This window comes from Mustela erminea, chromosome 11, assembly GCF_009829155.1.
Source record: "Mustela erminea isolate mMusErm1 chromosome 11, mMusErm1.Pri, whole genome shotgun sequence".
Lineage (NCBI taxonomy): Eukaryota > Metazoa > Chordata > Mammalia > Carnivora > Mustelidae > Mustela > Mustela erminea.
In genome coordinates, this window is record NC_045624.1 from 53,332,332 (window position 1) to 53,359,015 (window position 26,684).

At 41.5% G+C, this 26,684-nt stretch overlaps 1 protein-coding gene across 1 annotated transcript in view; it reads right to left on the bottom strand.

Annotated features, from left to right (window-relative positions):
• Positions 1–25,027, bottom strand: part of DNAH11 (dynein axonemal heavy chain 11) — a 324,465-nt gene extending 299,438 nt beyond the window's left edge. Inside the window, exons 1-6 of the mRNA XM_032305983.1 lie at positions 24,457–25,027; positions 22,665–22,808; positions 14,603–14,799; positions 13,772–13,970; positions 12,719–12,818; positions 2,286–2,497 (exon numbers count right to left, since the gene is read on the bottom strand). Coding sequence (XP_032161874.1) covers positions 2,286–2,497; positions 12,719–12,818; positions 13,772–13,970; positions 14,603–14,799; positions 22,665–22,808; positions 24,457–24,795 — 1,191 coding nt within the window. The 5' untranslated portion in view covers positions 24,796–25,027. The remainder of the gene's footprint in view (positions 1–2,285; positions 2,498–12,718; positions 12,819–13,771; positions 13,971–14,602; positions 14,800–22,664; positions 22,809–24,456) is intronic.
• Positions 25,028–26,684: the final 1,657 nt, after the last annotated feature.

Genomic DNA, 26,684 nt, shown 5'->3' on the forward strand with positions numbered 1-26,684 from the left:
TAGGAAACCCATTCTTTAATCTGGATTTCACCCTAAATTCTCAGGGTAATTCAGGAAATAATGTCATTTTTCAAGTCTCAGGTAATTTGTCTAAAAAAATATCAGAGACTGGATTGAAATACAGTTCCCAAACCACTGCTGTTCATCCTACCACCATGTTCTCTCTACTGCTTGTAACAGCAAGGCTCTAGGGCCTGGGGCAGCAGAAGCTTCAAGCTGTTCGCCTGGTCTATGACCACACTTCCAGGGTTCCAAATGCTCTCCAACTCACCCAACTGTACAGTAAAGCATTTTTATTTTCCATGTGAGTCACAGCGTCAACACCACTGGGAGGCATTGGTCTAGATCCGAGATTTAGGTCAATCACAGTCATCCAACCTCCTCTAAGCAAGTGACCCAGAACTGTCCCAAGTAGCCTATCTCCTCGGCCACAAAGATTGCTCCCAGAATGGAATCAGAACCCACTGGACCAGAACTAAGCAAGAAGGACAGTCCCTTTCCAGGGAAGTTAGTGTATGAAAAGGGGACATATCTAGAGTACTAAAAGCCATCTTAATCTTACTTAACAAGTGATGAGAATAAAGTCCAAAATAAAGCGGAGGATGGCAGCGAGCTTTGAAATTATCATCTGAGATCTCTGAAACAAGCTGTTCCAGAAGCCACTGCATTCTTAACTTTCCAGTTAACATGAATTTATACTGTTTTTTTCTCCTTCAGATTGTCCACGGCAGCTGGAGGCAATCCACTTCTCATGGAAAGCAACCTTAACAACTCGCAGTCCAAGCCATACAGACACAGATCCTGCTTCTCTGGCATTTGTTTTATAAGAACTCCTTAGTGGTTCAGATACACTTCCTGCATACGGAATTTGCTACCCCAAGAACAGTCTCTCTTCCCAAGCCCATATGCTGAAGCCCTATTCACCAACGTGACTGTCTAGAAATGGGTCTTTAGGAGATCATTATGGTTACATGGAGTCCTAAGAGCAGGACCCTCATGTCATAGGGCTGTGACTTGTAAGAAGAGAAAAAGAGCTCTCCCACCCCCACCCCATGTGAGGACACAGAGAAAAACATAGCGACTGCAAGCCAGGAAAAAAAACTCTCAACAGAACACAGCCATATTGACACTTTGATCTGAGTCCCCAACTCTGAAACTGTGAGAAAACCATTTCTGAAAATAAAGCCACCCCGGTCTATGGTATTTCATTACAGCAGCTCGAGCAGACTCAGACACAGCCCCAAATGAGAACCACGGGGTTATGTGCCCTCCAACTATCTTTTAGCTCTCAAATTATATAATATTCTCTGATTTTATGGGCACATGAAGAATTAAAATTCATACAGAATATTTAAGGATGCAGTCCAATTTTTTAAAAACATTTTCCAAGTGAAGAATAGAGAAACAAATATAAACCAGAGATTGTTAAAGGTTAACTATGAATCAATTTTTTTGAAGATTTTATTTATTTATTTAACAGAGGGAGAGAGATCATAAGTAGGCAGAGAGGCAGACAAAGAAAGAGGGGGAAGAAGGCTCCCTGCTGAGTAGAGAGCCCAATATGGGGCTCAATTCTAGGACTCTGAGATCATGAGCTGAGCAGAAGGCAGAGGCTCAACCCACTGACCAATCCAGGCGCCCCGAATCAGTTTTTTTAATAAATTGCATTACTACTTTTCAGCATTCTTTCTCAGCCAGGTTCTCTTACTTTATTTTCCAAAAGTCTCCCATCATTTAGTGTTCCTGTGGAAACAAAAGAGAAAGCTGCAAAGAAGGGACTAGGTCTATCTGACTTTTCTTATTTAATTTTTTGAGAAGGGGGAGTTGCAGGGGGGCAGATGGAGAGGGAGAATCTTAAGCAGGCTCCAGGCCCAGTGCTGGAGCCCGAAATAGGGCTCAATCCCACAACCCTGAGATCATGACCAGAGCCAAAATCAAGAGTCAGATGTTTAGCCACGTGAGCCACCGAGGTGCCCTACCTATCTGCCTTTTATTAGAAGCTGCCTTCAATCTCTTTGAAGAAAGGTAGAGTATTCAATCCAGTAATAAACTGTCATTTGAATGCACTGGACGTATTTCCAGAGCTTTTCTGCCATTTAGAATAAAAAGTCACCTGGTCTTTGTTACCATAAAGATCCTTTCTGGAAAAAAAAACAAAGGAAAATGGTGTTCTTACTAAAGACTACATTTATTTGCTCGTCATTGGTTTATTAAAACCTACCACATAGCAATGATGGTTCTTCTTCTTTTTTTTTTTTTTTTTTTTTTTTTTTAATACCACATACCTGGTTAATGAAGAGATTACAAAACTCTTGCAATAGGACTATAATCCGAGCAGGAGTATTATAAAACTTGGAATGACTCCAGATGAGGCAGGTGGTATGAAATAACGGGGCGATGAGCACACGGATCTGAGGGAATTCTGTCTCCTGGAGACACCGAACATGTCTTCTCAGGGGTCTCAGGTAAAGCTCCACATCTTGGGCTTCCAGGAGAGCTAAGAGGAACGAAAACCACCATCAATGGGCTGCAGTCTCTTTTTCTAAATTTACTTAACAAGTTCAAGCAAACAAAGCTAAAGAACATGGCTATACTTAAATAAGGACCCCACAACTGAGCCACTATGGATTTGGAAGACTTATATACAGTCTGCATGTAGCAGCCATCCAAGCAAGCCCTGGTGTCGTTACCTACAGAGCCCAAGGAAAGCATGACGCAACACTCACTGGGAAAATACACCTTTAAGATCTAAGGATATTTACCCAACTGCACGAAACTACAGAAATAAAACAGGTCTGCAAAGTTGTCGTCACTTTATGGTTGGGGTTACAAGCTCATCACTGCAATGTTAATTCCTCTTAGGTACTTGGTATCAAGACAATTTCAGTGTCTCATCCCAATGTCTTATGAGAGTAACTCAGGCAATGACTGTGGAATTTTATATTATTCAAAAATGTAACTACTAAAATTGTCCCATATAAGTGATAAAAAAATAATTTAGAACTAGAGAGAGGTGAAGGCTGTAGGACATTGTGAATGTAGTAAGTGTCATTCAACACTACATTCAAAATGGTTATTTTTATGTGAGATGAATTTTATCTCCATCTTAAAAATCATTAAGCAGGATGAATAAGGAATATTTCCCCAAAACGTGATATACATGAAGAAAATAATTACTGCTTGATGTAATCCAAATTTCCTCTTGATTAAAATTAGTAATTTCAGGGATTCCTGGCTGGCTCGGTTGGTAAAGCATGCAACTCAATCTCGGGATGAGCAGCGCAAACCCCACACTAGGTGCAGAGTTTATTTCAAAAAAAACCAGACATCTCATGGGGCGCCTGGGTGGCTCAGTGGTTTAAGCCTCTGCCTTCAGCTCAGGTCATGATCTCAGGGTCCTGGGATCGAGCCCCGCATCGGGCTCTCTGCTCGGCGGAAAGTCTGCTTCTCTTCTCTCTCTCTCTCTGCCTGCCACTCTACTTACCTGTGATCTCTCTCTCTGTGTCAAATAAATAAAATTAAAAAAAAAAAAAACTTAAAAAAACAAAAACAAAAACAGGCATCTTGGTACCTCAGTTGGTTAAGCACCTATCATGATTTCTGCTCAGGTCATGATTTCAGGGTTGTAAGATCGAGCCCTGAGTCAGACTTTGTGCTAGGCAGCAAGCCTGCTGGAGAATCTCTCCCTCCCTCCCTCCCTCTGCCCCTAACCTCCACCCCTCACCCAAACTGCTCACTAAAACAAAACAAAACAAACTAGTCATTTTAATGCACCCTGAATAGATCTCCAACCAACTGGATTTTGCTTCTGAGACTACAAATACCTTTGATTAACTGAAATCAGGCTTTATTTATGAAGGTAGGGAATTAAGTAAATTCTTATTTTCTGGGGTTATCCTGAGATAACCCCAGAAAATAAGACAGGAAAGATTCCTGTCAGGGGCAAAAAACAAAGCAACACAAACCTGCCAACTTTTTTGAGCTGTCAGGGTCAGGAATGCACCACTCCTATTACTCCACTTAACAATAACCCATTTTTCTGTGCACCTAAACAATAAAGACCTTGGAAGAAAGAGAGCATCCAAGAACTGTTTTCTTCCCCGGTTGTACTCATGCTTTCAAATTAGTGTTTTTAATCAATGTTAATTTCAAAATTAAATAATCATATCTGATAAGTGCCTTTCAAGTACAATATGCACATCTGGTGATTTCACAAGGCCTCAAGGACATCCTTGAGAAGGGGTCTTGCATATCTAACTGACAATGGCTTCGGGCCACTTGTTCTACTGAGTTTATGTCTGAATCTCAAAATCCATGTGCTCCTAAGGCCCTGAGTACCCCCTGGGATTTGTTCCTGCAGAAACTTTATCCATAGAAAATTTTCCTCTTATACCAAGACAGAAAAAAATTTGAGCACTTTTGGCTCACTGAAGATATGTCACTGTGTGCCTAGAACTATGTACCCTGTATAATTTATCTTCAATCCAAAGGTTCTTGGCCAAGAAAGGTTTTGCTCCCAGGGCTCATTTGGCAATGTCTGGTGACATTTTTGATGGTCACAGATGCAATGGGGTGGGGGTGGGGGGTGGGAGGGGCGGAGGCCATGGATGCCACTCAACATCCAACAAAGCACAGGGCAGCTCCCCACAACCAACAATCATCCTGTCCCAAATGTCAATGGTGATAAACCATGAAAAGAATAATTTAAAAAAATGACAAGGTTGAGAAATATTGCTCTAATCCTCAGAACAATTCTGCAGGGAAGGTGTTAATATGCCAATTTGGCTGATGAAAACCGGAGGTTCAGCAAATTTAAGATGTACTAAGTGGAGCTGGGACAGGAATTCTGATCTGACAGACCTTCAAACCCAAATATTCCCCCTCATGTCCTCTTCCCAAGAGAGCTCTTGGGGAAAACCCTGAAGAGATCATCTAACTCTGAAGTGTATTTTAAGTATTTCCTAACTTACATATATCATATAGGAAGAAATTAAAGAGCCGTTAGGAGAATCAAGATGGCGGAGGAGTAGCAGCCAAAAATGACATCAGGACCCAGGAGTCCAGCTAGATAGTTATCAAACCATTCTGAACACCTACAAACTAAACAAGAGATAGAAGAGGAGCAGCAATTCTAGGAACAGAAAATCGACCACCTTCTGAAAGGTAGGACGGGTGGAGAAGTGAATCCAAAACAACGGGAAGATAGACTGAGGCAGGAGGGGCCATTCTCCAGCAAGTGGTGGAGCAGCAGAGCACAAAATCAGAACTTTTAGAAGTCTGCTCCACTAAGGGACATCACTCCAGAGGCTAAGCAGGGGTGGAGACCTCACGGGGACAGTGTGGTCTCAGGCACCATGGGGTCACAGAAAGACCAGGGTGTCTGAGTGTGGCAGAGCTTCCAGGTATCCGAAAGGAAGCCAGCTGCAGAGATGGGGCTGAAGAGTGGGCTATCAGCTCAGGTTTACATTAAACAGTGATCCAAGGCACAGTTGAGCCAGTGCTCTCTGAGCAGGGACTCCATAAGTGGCAGATCCAGAGAGACTCACCTTCCTCCTCCGGAAGGAACAGCATGGGAGCAGGTGGCAGGAATCTGCTGGGTTTGAGGACTCCAAATGGGCCATGCACCAGAGACAGAAATGCTCAGTCACAGGCCAGGTGAGCATGGAGCACAGCCAGAGACCAGGGAGGTGGGAGGTATTGACTGTTTTGCTTTGAGGGCACACTGAAGAGCGGGGCCCTGAGCTCTCAACTCCTATGGGCTGGAGATTGGGAGGTCACCATCTTCATTCCCATCCTCTCAAGCTCCATGGAAAGCTCCTAAGAGCAAACCTGAGCAGATTACTTAGCCTGGCCCCAGGCAAGAGTGGTGCAATTCCATCTCAGGCAAAGACATTTGATACTCACTGCAAAAGACCCCTTCCCCAAAAGATCAGCAAACACATCCAGCCAAGATCAAGCTCACCAATCAAGAAGAGCAGAACTCCAGAGCTAGGGGAAAGCAACGCATAAAATTCATGGATTTTAGTCATGATCCTTTAGTCCTGGATAAATGTTTTTTCTAATTTTATTTTTTCCTTATTCTATTTTTTTAACTTTTCCTCTTTCCTCTTTTAACATTTAACTAGTTTATCATAACAATGCCTTTTTTAAAAAAATCCTTCTAAACCTTCATTGTTATAGTCATATTTTATCCCTTCATTGGTATTTAACCTTATTTTTTGTATATAGTTTTTTCTCTAAAATTTTGGAATACAATTTCTTCTACTAGATCAAAATATACCCTAAATCTAGCACATGCCTTTGTTCTAGTCTCCAGCCTGAGCACATTCTCTCCTCTTATTTTTTCTTTTTCCAACCAACTTATCCTATCAATTCCTTTTTAAGAATTTTTTCTTAATTTTCATCTTTACAGTCATATTCCATCCCTTCATCGTGTTTACCCTTATTTTTGTGTATATATATAAGTTTTTCTTTTAAATGTTGGGAGGTGGTTTCTTCTAAGAGACAAGAATATATCCAAAATCAAGTGGGTGTCTCTGTTTTATTCACCAGTCTAAAATATATATATACATATATATTTTAATTTTTAACTTTTTTATATCTATTTCTTTTTTTCCCCTATCTTCTCCCCACAGTTTTGGGTCTCTTCTGATTTGGTTAGCATACACTTTTCTGGGTCTTTGCCACCCTTTCAGTATTTTATTCTCTTGTTCATATATTCTTATCTGGATAAAATGACAAGGCAGAAAAACTCACCACACAAAAAAAGAACAAGACACAGTACTGATGGCTAGGAACCTAATCAATATGGACATTGGTAATATATCAGAACTAGAGTTTAGAATGACAATTCTCAGGATGCTAGCTGGGCTTGAGAAAGGCATGGAAGATATTTGAGGAACCCTTTGGAGAAATAAAATCCCTTTCTGGAGAAATAAAAGAATTAAAATCTAACCAAGTTGAAATCCAAAAAACCTATTAATGAGGTGCAATCAAAAATGGAGGCTCTTACTGTTAGGAAAAATGAGGCAGAGGAGAGAATTAGTGATATAGAAGACCAAATGACAGAGAATAAAGAAACTGACAAAAAGAGAGACAAACACTGGACAACAAGGGAAGAATTCGAGTGGTAAGTGATACCATAAAATGAAACAATATTAGAGTAATTGGGCTTCCAGAAGAAGAAGAAAGAGAGAAGGGGGCAGAAGGTATATTGGAGAGAATTATTGGAGAGTATTTCCCCAATATGGCAAAGGGAACAAACATCAAAATCCAGGAGGCACAGAGAACCCACCTCAAAATCAATAAAAATAGGTCCACACCCCATCATCTAATAGTAAAACTTACAAGTCTTAGTGACAAAGAGAAAATCCTGAAGGCAGCCTGGGACAAGAAATCTGTAACATACAATGGTAAAAATATTAGATTGGCAGCTGACTTATCCACAGAGACCTGGTAGGCCAGAAAGAACTGGCATGATATATTCAGAGCAATAAATGAGAAAAATATGCATCCAAGAATACTATATCCAGCTAGGCTATCATTGAAAATAGAAGGAGAGATGGGGGCGCCTGGGTGGCTCAGTGGGTTAAGCCGCTGCCTTCGGCTCAGGTCATGATCTCAGGGTCCTGGGATCGAGTCCCGCATCAGGCTCTCTGCTCAGCAGGGAGCCTGCTTCCCTCTCTCTCTCTCTCTGCCTGCCTCTCCATCTACTTGTGATTTCTCTCTGTCAAATAAATAAATAAAATCTTTAAAAAAAAAAAAAAGAAAGAAAGAAAGAAAATAGAAGGAGAGATAAAAAGCTTCCAGGGCAAACAAAAATTAAAAGAATTTGCAAGCACCAAACCAGCCCTACAGGAAATATAAAAGGGGTCCTCTAAGCAAAGAGAGAGCCTAAAAGTAGTAGACCAGAAAGGAACAGAGACAATATACAGTAGCAATCACCTTACAGGCAATACAATGGCATTAAATTCATATCTTTCAACAATTACCCTGAAAATAAATGGGCTAAATGCCCCAATCAAAAGACACAGAGTATCAGAATGGATATAAAAAAAAAAAAAGACCCATCAATATACTGTCTATAAGAAACTAATTTAGACCCAAAGACACCTCCAGACACCACATTTAAAGTGAGGGGGTGCAAAATAATTTACCATGCTAATGGACATCCAAAGAAAGATGGGGTGGCAATCCTTAGATCAATTAGATTTTAAGTCAAAGACTATAAAAGAGATGAGGAAGGACACTATATCATATTTAAAGGGTCTGTCCAACAAAAAGAACTAACAATTTTAAATATCTATGCCCCAACATGGGAGCAGCCAACTATATAAACCAATTAATGACAAAATCAAAGAAACACATCAACAATAATACAATATTAGTAGGGGACTTCAACAACCCCCTCTCTGAAATGGACAGATCATCCAAGCAAAAGATCAACAAGGAAATAAAGGCCTTAAATGACACATTGGACCAGATGGACATCACAGATATATTCAGAACATTCCGTCCCAAAGGAACAGAACACACATTCTTCTCTAGTGCACATGGAACATTCTCCAGAATAGATCATATCCTCAGTCATAAATCAGGTCCCAACTGGTACCAAAAGACTGCAATCATTCCCTGCATATTTTCAGACCACAATTGCTTTGAAGCTAGAACTCAATCACAAGAGGAAAATTGGAAAGAGGTCAAATACATGGAGGCCAAAGAGCATCCTATTCAAGAACGAATGGGTTAACCAGGTAATTAAAGAAGAATTGAAAAAAAAAAGTCATGGAAACAAATGAAAATGAAAACACAACTGTTCAAAATCTGTGGGACATAACAAAGGCCGTCCTGAAAGGGAAGTATATAGTGATATAAGCCCTTCTCAAGAAACAAGAAAGGTCTCAAGTACACAACCTAATCCTACACCTAAAGAAGCTAGAGAAAGAACAGCAAAGAAAGCCTAAATCCAGCAAGGGAAGAGAAATAATAAAGATCAGAGCAGAAATCAATGAAACAGAAACCAGTAGAATAGATCAATGAAACTGGGAGCTGGTTCATTGAAAGAATTGGTAAGATTGATAAACCTTTGGCCAGACTTATCAAAAAGAAAAGAGAAAGGACCCAAATAAAATCATGAATGAAAGAGGAGAGCACAACCAACGCCAAAGAAATACAAACAATTATAAGAACATATTATGAGAACTATATGCCAGCAAATTTGACAATCTAGAAGAAAGGGATGTTTTCCTAGATACTTTTTGGTATAAAATACCAAAACTGAACCAGGAAGAAATAGAAAATCTGAACAGACCCATAAGCAGTAAGGAGATTGAAGCAGTCATCAAAAATCTCCCACCAAACAAGAGCGCAGGGCCAAATGGCTTCCCAGGGGAATTCTACCAAACATTTCAAGAAGAATTAGTACCTATTCTCCTGAAACTGTTCCAAAAATTAGAAATGGAAGGGAAACTTCCAAACTCGTTTTATGAGGCCAGCATTACCTTGATCCCAAAAACAGACAAAGACCCCATCAAAAAGCAAACCAATATCCTTGATGAAGACAGAAGCAAAATTTCTCACCAAAATACTAGCCAATAGAATCCAACAGTACATTAAAAGGATTATTCACCACGACCAAGTGGGATTTATTCCTGGGCTGCAAGGTTGGTTCAACATCCACAAATCAATCAATGTGATACATTAATAAAAGAAAGAACAAGAACCATATGATACTCTCAATAGATGCTGAAAAAGCATTTGACAAAGCACAGCATCCTTTCTTGATCAAAACTCTTCAAGTGTAGGGACAGAGAGTACATATCTCAATATCATCAAAGCCATCTATGAAAAATCCACAGCAAATGCAAATATCATTCTCAATGGGGAAAAAACTGAGAGCTTTTCCCCTAAGGTCAGGAACACAGCAGGAATGCCCACTATGACCACTGCCATTCAACATAGTACTAGAAGTCCTAGCCTCGGCAATCAGACAACAAAAAGAAATAAAACGCATCCAAATCAGCAAAGGAGTCAAACTCTCACTCTACAGATGATATAATATTTTATGTGAAAAACCCAAAAGACTCCACTCCAAGACTGCTAGAACTCATACAGGAATTCAGTAAAGTGTCAAGATATAAAAATCAACACACAGAAATCAGCTGCATTTTTATACACCAACAGCAAGACAGAAGAGAAATTAAGAAGTTGATCCCATTTACAACTGCACCCAAAACCACAAGATACCTAGGAATCAACCTAACCAAAGAGGCAAAGAAGCTGTACTCAGAAAGCAATAAAGTACTCATGAAAGAAATTGAGGAAGACAAAAAGAAATGGAAAAACATTGCATATTCATGGATTGGAAGAAAAAATATTGTGAAAATGTCTATGCTACCTATAGCAACCTACACATTTAATGCAATCCCTATCAAAGTACCATCCATTTTTTTCAAAGAAATGGAACAAATAATCCTAAAATTTACATGGAACCAGACAAGACCCTAATGGCCAGAGAAATGTTGAAAAAGAAAGCCAAAGTTGGTGGCATCACAATTCTAGACTTCAAGCTCTACTACAAAGCTGTCATCATCAAGACAGTATGGTACTGGCACAAAAACAGACACACAGATCAATGGAACAGAATAGAGAGCCCAGAAATAGACCCTCAACTCCATGGTCAACTAATCTTCAACAAAGCAGGAAAGAATGTCCAATGGAAAAAAAAAAAAAAAACAGTCTCCTTAACAAATAGTATTGGGAAAATTGGACAGCCACATACAGAAGAATGAAACTGGACCATTTCCTTACATCACACACAAAATAGACTCAAGATGGATGAAAAACATCAATGAGAGACAGGAATCCATCAAAATCCTTGAGGAGAACACAGGCAGCAATCTCTTCAACCTCAGTTGCAGCAACTTCTTCCTAGGAACATCGCCAAAGGCAAGGGAAGCAAGGGCAAAAATGAACTACTGGGACTTCATCAAGATCAAAAGCTTTTGCACAGCAAAAGAAACAGTCAACAAAACCAAAAGACAACTGACAGAATGGGAGAAGATATTTGCAAATGACATATCAGATAAAGGGTTAGTATCCAAAATCTATAAAGTACTTATCAAACTCAACACCCAAAGAACAAATAATCCAATCAAGAAATGGGCAGAGGACATGAACAGACATTTCTGCAAAGAAGACATCCAGATGGCCAACAGACATATGAAAAAGTGCTCCCTAACACTTGGCCTCAGGGAAATACTGATTCAAAACCACAATGACAAACCACCTCACACCAGTCAGAATGGCTAAAATTAACAAGTCAGGAAACAACAGATGCTGGCAAGGATGTGGAGAAATGGAACCCTCCTACACTGTTGGTGGGAATGCAAGCTGGTGCAGCCACTCTGGAAAACAGCATGGAGGTTCCTCAAAAAGTTGAAAGCAGAGCTACCCTACGACCCAGTAGTCGCACTACTAGATATTTATCGTAAAGATACAAATGTAGTGATCCGAAGGCACATGTGCACCCGAATGTTTATAGCAGCAATGTCCACAAGAGGCAAACTGTGGAAAGAACCTGAATGTCCATCAACAGATGAATGGATAAGGAAGATGTGGTATATATATACAGTTTAATAGTATGCAACCATCAAAAGAAATGAAATCTTGCTATTTGCATCAACATGGATGGAACTAGAGGGTATTATGCTGAGCAAAATAAGTCAATCAGAGAAAGACAATTATCATATGATCTCCCTGATAGGAGGAATTTGAGAGACAGGGTGGGGGCTTTGGTGTGGAAGGAAAGGAAAAAATAAGATGGGAGGGAGACAAACCATAAGACACTCTTAATCTCACAAAACAAACTGAGGGTTGCTGGGGGGTGGGGGAGTAGGTATAGGGTGGTTGGGTTATGGACACTGGGGAGGGTATGTGCTATGGTGAGTGCTGTGAAATGTGTAAGCCTGTACTCCTGGGGCAAATAATACATTATATGTTAATAAAAATAATTAATAAATTTTAAAAAATTAAACAGTCATTTTCTAATGTTAGAAACCAAAAAAGTTATTATCTTCCAATTATCTTCCATTTGCAACATTAAAAACTTCAGTCATGTGTTTTCCTTTTCACTTAAATATGCCTCAAGAAACAAGAAGAGAAGTCAAGAAACAAGATGGCTGTCACCCCTGGGTGGAGCTAACACTGGACAGTGAGGGAACAAGGAGACTTTTCATTGAAACTCCTGGTTTTTCACCATGTGCATGCACTTGTCCAAAATTCGGCAAACAGACTGTCCTCTCTGTTTAATCCTCACAGAAACTTCGATGAAGAATTTGAGCTCTTTTGAATTAAGTGTGTGGTGAATGCCAAGTACCAGAGACTCTATCAGAGAGTTACTGGACTAAGCGTAGTCCCACATTGACTAAGAAACGCCCATGTTGGGCTTCCATTCACCCCCCGCAAAGGCCTTGCTCCCATACATTCTGATTAGAACTTCCATCTGGAGCCTGTCTGCTAGGTCCCTACAATCTATCCTAAAAGTAGTTTAATATCACTGGAGAACGAAGTACTGATGAAGATTAATTTATCCTTAGAAGAGCCAAGGGCCATCACCTCATGCACATGCTAATGGTGAAGGGTAGATGAGGCTGGGCGGCAGCAGATGGGGTAAGATAAAGTGGGACACCAACACCAGACCAAAAAACAAGAGTCTTACCATTTTTCACAGCCGTAAAAATGTCCTTCAAAGTTGGAAAATAGCTGCTCTGTTTAATTTCCAGGATCCTAACCATGTTGAGGACAACAGGAGTTTGAAGCTAATAGAAAAAGAAAATGAAGCAGAAGCTGTAATAATGTCTAAATAGATGCATTTGGTAATGAAATACTTAAGTTCTATTCCAATCATGCACGATACACACAGCATTTCATACGCAAAGACGTATATGGTTTCAGGTTGAAAATAATTTTTAACAGCATTTCTTCCTTCAGCTTGAATTTTATTTTACATTTATAACTCTTGAGTTTTCAAAATGTGTGTCAATTTACACTTCATGTGTAAAATGTTAAATTTTCCATATAAAATCTCTTGCTATGTTTCAGAAAATCTGAGAGACATGTGAACATGCAAATGAATGTCTTAGTTTTCCGAACATTAAATTAAGTACTACGTCAGGCAAACACCAGAGGAAGCAAAGTTAGCTCTTCCAAAGCCGCATCTCTCCACCAAGCAACACTCCACTCCTTCTTAAATCAATTCAATCAACTAGATTAATTAAATTTTACCATCTTCAACATTTCCCCGGGGGAACCACTCTCTATGCCACAGTGTTTCCAATTATCAAAAGCTGTCAAAATAGTCTCAAAAAGGCAAAATTACTTTTAATTCCCATTCATTTTTACTTTTTTTCTTTTTTAATAGAGAGAGAACACACACACAAGTTGGGGGTAAGGCAGAGAGAGAGGAAAGAGGAAATCTCCAGCAGCCTCCATGCCCAGCTTCAAGCCTGAGGTGGGGCTCCATCTCACAGCCCTGAGGTCATGACTTGAGCAGAAATCAGGAGTAGAATGACTTAACCAACTAAGCCACCCAAGAGCCCCCATCCCATTCATTTTTAAATGATACAGAACTTCGGAATGAGAACGGACTATTAGGTCAAAGACAGTATGTTAAACTGTTAAAGTGATTAAAAAACACTGTTCCAGAAACCAGATTCTACAACGGACTTGGCTAAATTAGTTGACAAGCCATGTGGAGGAACTGTCTACTTACTTGATCATAAACGCATGACAGATTCTCTCTCCTCATCATCCAGAAATCCAGTTCAGTTTGAGGATTCGAGTGAAGACCACTCAGCAAAGGCTGCACAAAATCTTTTTCTACAATCTCTTGGATTTGATGTGACCATTTAATAACCACAGTCTCAATTGCATGGAGTAGCATCCTTTCATTTATGTCTAGCGTACCAACACTGAAATGATCAACAGAATAATTCAAAAACCAATTACGTCGCCCAAAGGAAGAGAGGACTCGGATGGTAGCAGTACTTTTAACATGAACTAGCTTTCCAAATTTAAGTATTTCAGAATCAGATCTTTTATTTTTACAGCCTCAATTTTAATTGTGGCATCAACACTGTATAACAAATGATCATATGCTCACACCATTGCTACCCAAAGAACTTGGCTGACATCTTGCAATTGTTACAGCTTGCTTTTTGCAATTGTAACAGCAAAGGATACTTTGTGGGATTTTTTGTTTGTTTGTTTGTTTTTTAAGATTTTATTCATCTATTTGAGAGAGAGAGTATGAAATGGGAGAAGGTCAGAGGGAGAAGCAGACTCCCCGTGGAGCTGGGAGCCCAATGTGTGACTCGATCTCGGGACTCTGGGATCATGACCTGAGCCGAAAGCAGTCACTTAACTGACTGAGCCACACAAGAGCCCAAGAAGGATACTTTGTAAGTAATAGGTGCTCTGCACAACTTTAAAAAATTATATAGTTCTAATAATTATCTTACAAATAGTTTTCTGGGGAAATTATATTAATCGGGTATGTGGGATCTCCATTTTAACAACCTATGTATATCATATCATTATATACTTGGTCTCAGAGTATTTCCGATCCAGGTCCATTTTCCCTGCTATCGTGGGAATTGGTAGAAGAGTTCTTCTCAGCATTTTGCCCCGAAAAACATGCATTTTACTTTTCATGACTTCTACATGGCGTTCCACATCTTGTGAAATGAAACAGGACCAGGATTTATGGTTGTTCCTATTAGAAAGAATGGGCACTAAAATCTACAGAAAGAGAAACATTTTCAAAAAGAGGTTAATTTGCAGACAACATACTCCTTCAAAGATTTTCTTATCACACAAAATCAGCCACAAAACCACTCTATTTGTTCAATACCTTCCTAGGATATCAAATTTACAAAGACAGGACACCATCAGTATCCCATTGAGACTTCATCAATTAGATAAGATCTTTCAAAGTGGAAATACGACGCGGCCTGTTGGTTCATTAACCCATTCATCAAGCATTCGAGGAGGTTCCCAATAACTCAAACACTGCATAAACCAAGCACAGTCACATCGGGCAGGCAAATAGCTTTCTTCAGGCAAACCAAGCACATTGGCAGGTACATAAATGAAAAAAAAAAATCTTTTTGAATCACATCAAAGCAAAAGTGAATAAATCTTCTCAACCCCTGGGGGCACACCAGTGCATTCAAGTTTCATAGTCAAAAACATGTTTATGTGGTGCCTGGGTGGCTCAGTGGGTTAAAACCTCTGCCTTCGGCTCAGGTCATGATCTCAGGGTTCTGGGATAGAGTCCCACATCGGCCTCTCTACTCGGCAGGGACCCCGCTTCCCCGGCCACCCTGCCTGCCTCTCTGCCTACTTGTGATCTGTCAAATAAATAAATAAAATCTTAAAAATCTTAAAAAATCTTAAACCTTAAAAAAAAAATGTTTGTTAATCATATGGCCCTTTTTTGGAATTCCCTCTACCACTGAAATGGAAGCATCACATATGGGATACCAAGCATGTGAAAGCCTTCAACAATCGTGTTTGTGTTCCCAGTGCCTAGCATACGTTAATAAGAATCTTGTTGAGTGAATGAAGTTTCTAGCCTCTTTCTGCTTTCCCACTCCTTTCTAGTATCGACTAATTTCCAACACTTTTCATTTTTCTGATAATCCTCCAGGTGTACCAGCATTATACCATAAAATTTCCATTAGCTAAAATGCTCAGAATATAATTACTCCCCCTTTTCAAAGTCTATTTTGACAATACAATCACTTTTGTTTTCTAACGGTGTTGAAACAAGTCTTTCCAAATCACATTATTACATTTTCCTGCTTAGCGCCTTCTACGTGTCAAGCTAGAAGAGCAGAGTAAGAAACAGTCTCTGCTTGCAATGGCTCAGTGGGTTAGGTCCTTTGCTCCAAGAACTGCCATGATTTGAGGCATATTCAGGATGCGAAGTGGAAACACAGGATAAACACACTGATCTGTAAAAATCATTCAGGACTCCAGAAGCAAAATGCTTCTGGAAAACTGCCAGTCTGGCCTGCCCAGAATTAGCTTCAGGAAAGGCAGAGTTGCTCATGAAGAGTTTTGGAAATCACACTGAAGGGTCAAAGCTTGTTGGGCGGAACATGCACTGACCTATTGGAAAACTTCTTTCTCAATTAAATCCCAGATTTCAACAACTATTTCTGAACATCAGGCGTGAGGAAAATTCTGGTTATTCAGCATAGCTAATTTACTGGGTACGGTTTCAAACTTTCACTCCACTTATGATTCTATGACAAAGCCAGCTTCTTTTAAAGTATTTCTGTCACACACTGCAGATAAAACTGTGAAATTCTGAGCCATGTGCTTTGCAGAGCGATTAGTCAAAGAGCTAGAGCATCACTATAAACCTCGTTTAAAACAAATAGACCTGGGATGTGCTATTTAATTACAGTACGTCTTATTATACTATATACAGAGTAATTCAATTAGTTGGGGTTTTATTTTGTTTCCATTGGGAAGTTTTTTTTGCCTACTTTTTGGGGTGTAGAGGAAAAATTCCAAGCTTTTCCTGAAAACTAAAATAATTTGACTGTTTACATATTCAATAGGTGTACCATGTGTAACTACAAATTAAAGAACTATGGGGCCTAGTGATGGTTTTCTCTACTTACCTTCTTTGATCTTTTTTAAGATTTTATTTTATTCATTTGAGAGAGAGAGAACACAAGTGGAGGGAGAAGCAGAGCTAGTGGGATAGGAAGACTCCATTATGCCTGCGGAGCCCAACCCAGGGCTCAACCCAACAATTTGGAAACCAGCACCTGAGCTGAAATCCAGAGTCAAGAACCCAACTGACTGAGCCACCCAGGTGTCCCCCCTTCTTTAATCCTTTTTTAACTGGGGATTTTCTTTTCATAATGGTTCTTAAGTCAACAGAGACTGTCACCTGGGCAGTACTTTCAGGAGACAGGGCTTCTCCCAGACTTTTTTTTTTCCCTCTTTACTTTTTTTTTTTTAATTAACATATAATGTATTCTTTGCCCCAGGGGTATAGGTCTGTGAATCATCAGGCTTACACATTTCACAGCACTCACCATAGTCTCCCAGACTTCTTAAATTGGAATGCCCAAGGATAGGACCTAGACACTAACCTCAAAAACCAAATCATATTTCCATTTGGGCTTGAAGCCAAATGAGTAATGAGGATAATTCACAATTATTATTTCCTTAAGGATTTGGGTCAATATAATAAAGAGCTACATGACATTTTAAATAGTTTTGCTAAATATAATACAGCTACAAACCACACTGTATGGCAACACGTAATGATGTTGAGCAGACTGGGAGTTCAACTTGAGACAGGTTAGATCTGAGACATTACACACTAAGTGGCTACATCCACAAGGAAGGTGGACATCTGAGCTTGGAGTTTAGGAGAGAGCCAGGCTGGAGACAGAAGTCTGGGAGGCCCCGAGAACCTCAGCATCAATTCCCATTACTCTGTGGAGTGGAGTCAAACTCCAAAAACTGCTCACCATTGACTGTAAGCGAGAGTATCATTTAAAAGAGGAAAAAACAAATTATGAAGGCACAAATGACTTTCCCTACCTACAGTTCAAACACTTGGTCCATTCCTTCCTTATTCTATCCCATTAAAGAAGTCAAACACCAGAAATCTCCCTCAGTACCTTCCAAAGCAATTACCGTATCAGTCTCTCCTTCATTCAACAGAATCACCAGTTCCTAGTCCTTGCATGTAGTGTGGCTATCGTTAATGTACAAATCAGAAAGTTAGAAGTTGATTAGCTTGGAATGAAAGGCATGAAGGACCACTGACATTCCATTCGACTCCACAACTTCCTAATTAAGGCTGCCCTGATAAAAACCTTCCCAGAATGTGCATTACCACAACCATCTTCCAATCAACACACGAGTATGGGCTTGGCCATTGTCTTTTCTGGCGACTACCTGAAATACACGGCTGTTTTTGTCTCTTTGTCCATTTGGTTTTTTCTAATCAGCTTCTCCAGCTTTGTTTCTCACCACCTTCTGGCTCTGGTTCCCCTGTCCAGCTACAATAATCCACTCCTTTTTAAAAAATCAACCTTTGGGCGTGTGGGTGGCTCAGTGGGTTAAGCCTCTGTCTTGGGCTCAGGTTATGATCTCAGGATCCTGGGATCCAGTCCCTCGTCAGGCTCTCTGCTCAGCGGGGAGCCTGCTTCCCTCTCTCTCTCTATGCCTGCCTCTCTGCCTACTTGTGATCTTTCTCTGTGTGTCAAATAAATAAAATCTTTAAAAAAATTAAAAAATAAAAATAAAATCAACCTTCATTTCCTCACCTCTGTGCCTTCACACTGTTTCTCCCTCCGCTCAGAATGCCCTTCCTCCTCCACCTAGCTCTCTCCTCCTTGTCCTTCCACACTGTGGGGACCAAGTAATTCACCATACAGCTGTGGTACATTGAGAGGAAAATTATTAACAGACCTTAACTGATCTGTAACAGGTGGAAACCCAAAGCATCCCAGGTGAAGTGAGATCTATGATCATCCTGTTCCAGAGTCCGCACACCCCTGCCAGCCCTCCAGGTATGGCAAGTGCCCCTAGGCTCCCACAACATGACCACTGTGGCCTCCTACGGCAGACCCAGCAGTCTACCTCCCTGAACAGACTGCATACTTCCTGAGGGTCCAAACTACATCACTAGTTGCCACGTCTGTCCTGTCACCAGCACTAAGTAGGTCTTCAGTAAATATAGGTTATTAACTGAGATTAGCATGAAATTCCCCAAGTGTCCTTTTCACATGTCCAGAAAGATTAAAATGGACTATCAGAGATCATACACCAAGTGCTTCTTCTCTAAAGGAATACCTTGATGCCTCAGTGTTTTGTCTCTTATGGGAACAGCATGTCAAGTAGCCCTTAACTGACTTTGATTCGCTGAACAAGTACTGAGCTCCTACCATGAGTCAGGCAAGGTCTTAGGTGTCTGGGCCACAATTGGGAGCCAAACAAAGACTCAGAGCAGGGGCTAGGGTAAGGCAAGTGAGGCCTTCATGGAGCTGAATATCTACTGGATATTATTGGAGCTGAATATCTAAGGGTACCAAAAATTTAGGAATGGAGATGAGTAATATTTTAAGTTTGTTTTGCTTTTTTTAGGCTTTGAGAGAGAGAGCAAATGAGTGTGCAGTCTCACACGTGAGTGTAGAGGTGGGGTGGGGGGAGACAGAGCGAAAGGATCTCAAGCCCACTCCCTTTTGACTATGGAGACAAACACTAGGCCCAATCTTATGACCCCTAAGATTATAACCTGAGATAAAACCAAGAGTCAACTCTTTTTTTTTTTTTTAAGATTTTATTTATTTATTTGACAGAGAGAGATCACAAGTAGATGGAGAGGCAGGCGGGGGGGGGGGGGGGAAGCAGGCTCCCTGCTGAGCAGAGAGCCCGATATGGGACTCGATCCCAGGACCCTGAGACCATGACCTGAGCCAAAGGCAGCGGCTTTAACCCACTGAGCCACCCAGGTGCCCCCAAGAGTCAACTCTTAACTGACTGAGCCAAAAGGGCACCCCTTAAGGCATTTTTAAATCAAAATCAATGCAAAGAAAGTAATGAGGAACAAATTATCGACATTTCAAAATAAAGACAGCAACCGATATTACTGACTTATTTTTGCTCCAGGCTCCAATATGATCTAGTACGGCACTTTGAACTATCCAGTTTTTATTTAAAGTATTGATTTTTAAAAATTTTTTTTAACATGCTACACTAAACATCTTGATTACTGGGTTCTTGTTTTTCCTCCTTGCCCACCTGTAAATTTCACTCTTGAACTGAGTGCCTCATTTGCTACCTCTAATCTCCACCCTGCAAAGGTTCCTGCCCCCCAAAGAGTGGCTTTACGAAAAGGAGTATTTGAGCAGAAAGACGTGGAGGACATGAAGGTGCTCACTGAATTCTGGGGAAGATAAAGAAACAGCAGGAATGACAATGTACCTAAGACAAGTAAGAGCAAAAAAGTCATGGAGAGGTCAGATCACAGATTCTGGACGAGGGTTTTCATTCCATAGTAAGGCTAAGAATGACCTGATGACCTGAATCAGGATTCAGGAGTTCTGAAGAAGGTCCTGAGATTCTAGAGTGGTAACAACTGTCTAGCTAATACTGAGAGCTCTGATCCACAGAGAACATGACAGGGAGTCAAAGGGGACGCAGGGCAGGGTCTGAGCAGAAAAGTGACATGTTATGACTCATGCTTCAACAGAATCCCTCCGGCAGCTCTGTTGGGAATAGGTTCTAGATGGGAAACATGCAAAAGCAGAGACCTCCATTATGAGACTATTGAGAGACCAAGGTGAACCAGCCCAGAATCACAGAGGTGGAGGAGAGTACAAAGGTGGATTCTGAAGGTATTTTGAAGGTAGAATTTACATGATTTCGTGGCTGAATGGATACAAAGAAAGGAGTCAGGGTTGACTCTGAGGTCTTCTGGCTTGAGCAACTGCAAGGATGGAGTTCACATCCACTGTTCTGGAGGTAACCATCAGTAATGCAGGTTGGGGAAGAGGAGTTCAATGTTGAATAGTAGGTTTGGGATGTTTATTATCCAACAAGCATGAATTTCAGGAAAAGAAGTGGATCTCCAAGTTTGAAATTTGGGAGAGAACTCTCAGCTAGAAAGAAGTTTGGGAGTACCTTGCCCAGCATAAACCACTGTCAATCAGCCAGTTTTGTGAGCTATACTGGATACTAAGCAAAGACAATCCTCACAAAAATCCTTTTAAAAACTATTTTAAAGAGAGTGAGCGTGCCCAGGGAGGGGCAGAGGTAGAGAGAGCATCTCAAGCAGACTCCCCGCTGAGCACAGAGCCTGACACAGGGCTCCATCCCTCGACCCTGAGATCACAACCCAGGCTGAAATCCGTTGAAATCAAGAGTCAGATGCTCAGCCTACTGAGCCACCAGGGGCCCTCCTTGTAAATGCTTTTAACCTAACATACTGTCATGCCTTACTGCTTTGTTCATACCGAATTTAAATCTTATTCATAAACAAACCCAAGTGACTTCATAAGTGTATTCTCACATTTTTTCCCCTAATACTCAGATTCTCAAGCATAATTACATCAATCTTCTAAGCCACTTAAACTCTGAGGTTCTGAATGTTTTATACCTACAATAAACATACTTGTTGATGGCATATGCTCTTCCATTTAACGTTTTCCAGAGCAGAATGCAGACCCTGGTACTGATACAAATCCAGAAAAAGGTAAGAAAGAGGAACCTGAGAGAGCTGTGTATCTTCTGTTGCAAGACACTGATGGTAGCGAAAAACTCCAATGAAGAGTGCAACCTTGCCCTTCCAAGCCCCAGTGGATGGCAATTTGGGTTCAAATGACCAAAATCCATTCACATGTCATGTGAAATTCTTTCATCAGGTTCAGTTCAATAAAAATTTCTTGAGCTCCTGCTACAGACCAAAAAGTGCCCCAGAAGCTTGGGGGATTAAAAACTCTCTTAGCATCTCCCTGAAATCATCAAAAAGCAAGTCAATTCAATAGGAGGAGAGGGAAACTGAGGCAGGAAACCGAGGCAGGATACCGAAGTTGGGAGTGAGACCTTGGATGGTCCCAAGAGAGCAACGCTCGGGAAGCAGAAAAGGCATGCTACAGGGAGACTGGCAAATCCTGATACATATGCCAGTAATTATTCCTACCTTAAGCATCGGCTTTGGCAGGTCTGAACTGATCATGGAGCTCTGATATATAATCTAGTGTTTCCCGAAGTTTGGGCACATTAGAATCACCTGGGGATCTTCAATTCCCACCAGGCTCCGACTCCATTCTCATTTATTGGTATTAGGAGTGACAGGGCAAGGGGAGATTAGAAAGTTCCCCAGGTGATTCTAATGTTCAGCAAAGTTTAAGAACCACTACTCTAGTTCTAGAGAACCTGGTCATTTGGTACATCTTTCCTCAAAGCTGGTCTTTGAACAACCACCAAAAGTATAAGGTTAGACAGGAAGAATATCGGTCCCACCCCAGACCTCCTAGAGCAGACTGCCTTTAATAAAATCCCCCAGATCCCACATTAAACCCCACTTTAAAAACCTTGAAAAACCTTAAAAAAAAAAACCTTTAAAAAACCCTACATTAAAACATCCTACCTTAAAAGTTTAAGTAACCTGGGTTTAGAGAGCTCTTCTCTAAGGGGAGAGAAAGAGGAATTTTAAAGCAATCATTTCAAAAACTTTGTTTCCATTGCCTTTTCCCCTTTATCTAACCTGAGGGACACAGAAACTAAGGGAAATCTGAAAAACTTGTAATACTCATTTACAAAGAGTCAGTTTGTCTTCATTCAATGTGGAATTTAAACTAGAGCTAATTACAAAAGGCTATTCAATTTAAGCTGCTTTTTACTTCCATTATTTAGAAACAAAAAGGATAATCCTACAAATTACTGTCCGTTGAATATTAGCACCAGTATCATCTCATTTCAGAAAGAGTCTGTTATCATATTCCAACTATCTCGCTAAAAAGATTACTGGCTTCTACATTTTTTTAATAGCCAGAGTTTTTCTGAATAATTCCAAGTGTCATAGAGATGAATTAAAGATTCAGATATTAAAGATAGCCTAGTACCTCATCTAAAAAAGCAGTTACATGTCCAAATGGTGAGGCAGTTAACTCTCCAAATAGAACCATTTGAGAAAAATCATGTACTCCAATATTTTTGGTAATCTTCTTGGCAATATAGACAAGTTTATGTTTTGCGTCTCTTGGAATCTGAAACAAGAGCAAGATGATTAGTTTAAGTTCACAGTACAGTTTCCACACTAACAAACAGGATTTGCGGGGCGCCTGGGTGGCTCAGTGGGTTAAGCCGCTGCCTTCGGCTCAGGTCATGATCTCAGGGTTCTGGGATGGAGTCCCGCATCGGGCTCTCTGCTCAGCAGGGAGCCTGCTTCCCTCTCTCTCTGCCTGCCTCTCTGCCTACTTGTGATCTCTGCCTGTCAAATAAATAAAATCTTTAAAAAAAAAAAAAAAAAAAAAAAACAGGATTTGCTGTATCTTACTTGAAGCTGGAGTGCTAGAAAAAGAAAAAACCTGGCATCTAGCCTATCTTTATACATAAAGTAGTTCCGCTGCTCTTCCCCCTTTCTACAAAATGTATACACTTTTGTTCTTTTATAATGCTAATTTTATGGCATTATTGGTGTGGAAATATCACCTTTAAAGGGCAAGCCATTTAGCCAAGATCATTACATCCCATAACATCTCCTAATTAAAAACAAATATAATGAAAATTTAAAAGTTTTCTATCTCAGCAAAGGTTTATTCCTTTTTATAATCTTTTTGTTGTTGTTTGGAAATAAGCCAAACTGAAATGAAGACCAGGCACAGAAAGTTAATATTTACTTCTATTCTCAAGATAAAATGTTTAATGAAGATATTCTATCATTTCCCCAACTATTGAGTTATTTCTTCAGATATTGTCATTTAACTTGGGGAATACTGGAGTTAAGTGTCCTACCTCCTTGTCTGACACATTTTTAATTATTTATAACTGTGAAAGTAGAACAAAAAATTTCAACACTCAAAATCCTAAGGCAAACTCCTGTTAGTCTCTTTCTCCACTGGGATTCCATTTCCCAACTATTAAAGTGACCACCTTTACTGATGATAACAAAAACAAACCAAAAATAGAACAACAACAACAGCAACAAAAAACACTTCTACAGCATTCCACTGAGGCACTGTACAACACTGAAGACTGTAAATCTTGTTCCAAACTTTTCCCACTTAAAAAAAAAGGCACGCTGTGATACCTTAATCTTCAAGCTCTTCAAGTGGAGCAGTAATTTTTTAATTTTAAAAAGGAAAGAAAAAGAGGAAATAAAAGGGGGAAAAGTTGGAGAGAAAGAAGGGATTGTCCCCCTCCACGGTTGGTAAATACCATGTGAGCGCTGATTGCGCGGGCATTCCTTTTTTAAGGACGAAGTATTTTACTTGAGATGAAACTTGACAAGCAGTCAGACTGAGCACAGGACAAATCATTCAGGCTCTGCGAAACATTTTTTAAAGACAGGTCCCCAGACCCAAGAGCGACTGAAACGGTAGCTGCGGAAAACCAAGAACCCACCTTTCAAGAACCCACCTTTCGCCTAAGGCCCAGACAGCTTTTCCCGGTGGGTCGAACAAGCCGACCTTCCAGAAAACTAAACTACAGCTGCTTAATGCTTAACTGCAGAGTGGGTGCACGTGGGGGCCGGGCGGGGTGCGGATTTTGCAGAATCCATAGCAAGAGCTCGAAAGAAAGTTTTTTAAAGCGCCCGAGTGCGTGCTCCACGGGAACCCAAGGAGGCGCGACTGGCCCGTCCCCGCTATGCAGAGCCGACGGCGAGACCGGGTCCCTCTGCCCGTCGTTCCTTACCTCCCGGGAGACCGCGAGCCGCCCCGCGGCGGCGACGCTGAACACAAGGCCGGCGGGACTAGGGCTCTCCAGAAACTCCCCCAGCACCTGCCGGTGGTCCTCGCTCTCCAAATACTGGCTCCACTTCTCCGCCGGGAGCGCCAGCATCAGCTCCAGGCAGCCGCCGAGAAAGCGCACCCGCGAGTCTCGGGCGAAACTCAGCGCTCTTCTGGCGGCCGCCGCCTCCTCATCCTCCTCTTCCTCCTCCAGGTCTATCAGGCCCGCCACCTCCAGGTCAGCGCCCGGGGTTAGGCGAAGGGCCGGGCCTTCTGGGAAGCCGCGCGCCTCCCGGGCTGCCATCCCGCGCGTCCGAGAGGATGCGGGACCGGTCGGCTCCCGGCGCTCGCCCCTGCCCAGCCTGCGGTGGGCGAGGACTCCTCTCTCCTCCCACACGCGTCGCGAGAGGCGCCCACCTCCTCGGGAGATTGCAAGCAGCGTGTCCCTCGCCCCCACCTGGGGCTACTTGGCTGGAGGGTGTTGCTCGCAGGGCGAGTTCCGCCCGCGGAGGCGCCGGCTGGAGTAGAGCTGCGCGTCCCGTTTCCCGGGAGACGGCGTCCCCGCCCCAGCCGCTGGGGGCGGAGTCAGCGCCGGGGGTGGGGCCTTCGGGCTCTGGGCTCTGAACTCCGCGGGAGCGAGGGCCACGGTTCCGAGACCCTGGGTGGGCCGCCGCTTCTGCCCTCTCGCTGCTGGGCCTGCGGGATGTTTGGTGTAGCTCCTAGCCAGCGAAAGTAAAAGCCCAGCACTGATTGATCATGGTTTAAGCAATGCCGTCTCGTGCCGAGCTCCATACTAAATCCTTCACCTTGATTATTTCATATAATCCTTAAAAAGTCAGGGCTCCGACTGGTCAGTTTGTTCTGTGGGCAAGGAAACTGAGTCACACAGTAGGTGCTTAACGAGGGGCAAGTGGAACAGGAATTCAGGCCCCGCGCTGCAGGCTTTTATTCCCCTTGCTGGAGGTTGTCCCAATATTACCAGGAAAGAGCTAACCCGGCAATCAACTTTCCTAGTTGTGGAAATACGAGAGCTAGGTATTAGAAGTCTTGAATCTGATCCTCACTGGCCACTTACTAGAATGTTAATACGCCCAATAAGAAAATGCATAGCGCTCTTTGTACACTGCAAAGCAGTACTTAGAGTTATTCCGCAATCCCAGAGTAAAAGGTCTGGGGAGAAAAGTTCCAGATTAAAGAAGAGTCTCCACGATATTGCAATGGGATTTCAGTATTTATCAATAAATGACATCTATTGAGACTATTAAGGAAATTCTGATGACTGAAGAAGCCAGAATTTTGAGGACGGTTCCTCGAACTAAACTTTTTTAATGGGTCCCCTTTACTTGTTCACGTCAAAATAAAAACTTCAAACCCCAATTCTGTCATAGTAGCTCTGAAGGAGTGTTGCCCTCAATGATCCATTATAATAAGTGATTATTGATATATAGTTGTTTCTAGCAATGTCTGGAGCTTCAGTAATTTCTCTTTCGGGGGATTTGAGTCTGATGACAATCTGTAAGCTTTTCTAGTGACATGATCAGATTCTTGAATTAATAGAGGCTCCTGGAAAGCCTTTGTAACAACTTCAGACAGTCAAGCGCTCTGGGTATGGGCCACAGCAATCCTCCAGTGGCTAGGGTGCAAGTCTGGGAATCCCGGAAAACACCTATGGCTTCTTCATCTCTCCTCTCACCCCCACCCCATTCCAGCTTTGCATCCTTTACCCTAGAGAAATAGAAATTCTGTAAATAAGAGTTGACTTAAAATTGAAAACCTGGGCCTGGGTGGCTCGGATGTTAAGCCTCTGCCTTCCACTCAGGTCATGATCCCAGAGTCCTGGGATGGAGCCCCACACAGAGCTCCCTGCTCAGCGGGGAGCCTGTTTTTCCCGCTCCCACTCCCCCTGGTTGTGTTCCCTCTCTCCCTGTCTCTCTCTGTCAAATAAATAAATAAAAAATAAAAAAATAGTGAGCACCCACTTTCACATTCAGGGGAAAAAACAAAACTAGATAATGTTAAGATTAAAGTACAATTTTCAAAAGTTAAATACATAACTCAAAATATAGAATGAAGACATTGCAAACATATATTCAACTCATTATTAAGGAAAGAAAATGGTGAAGTTGTTCCACAGGGAATAAGAGAAAAAGATTTCTTGTCCGTGGAGGAAGACTGTTAGAATAGATACTAGGA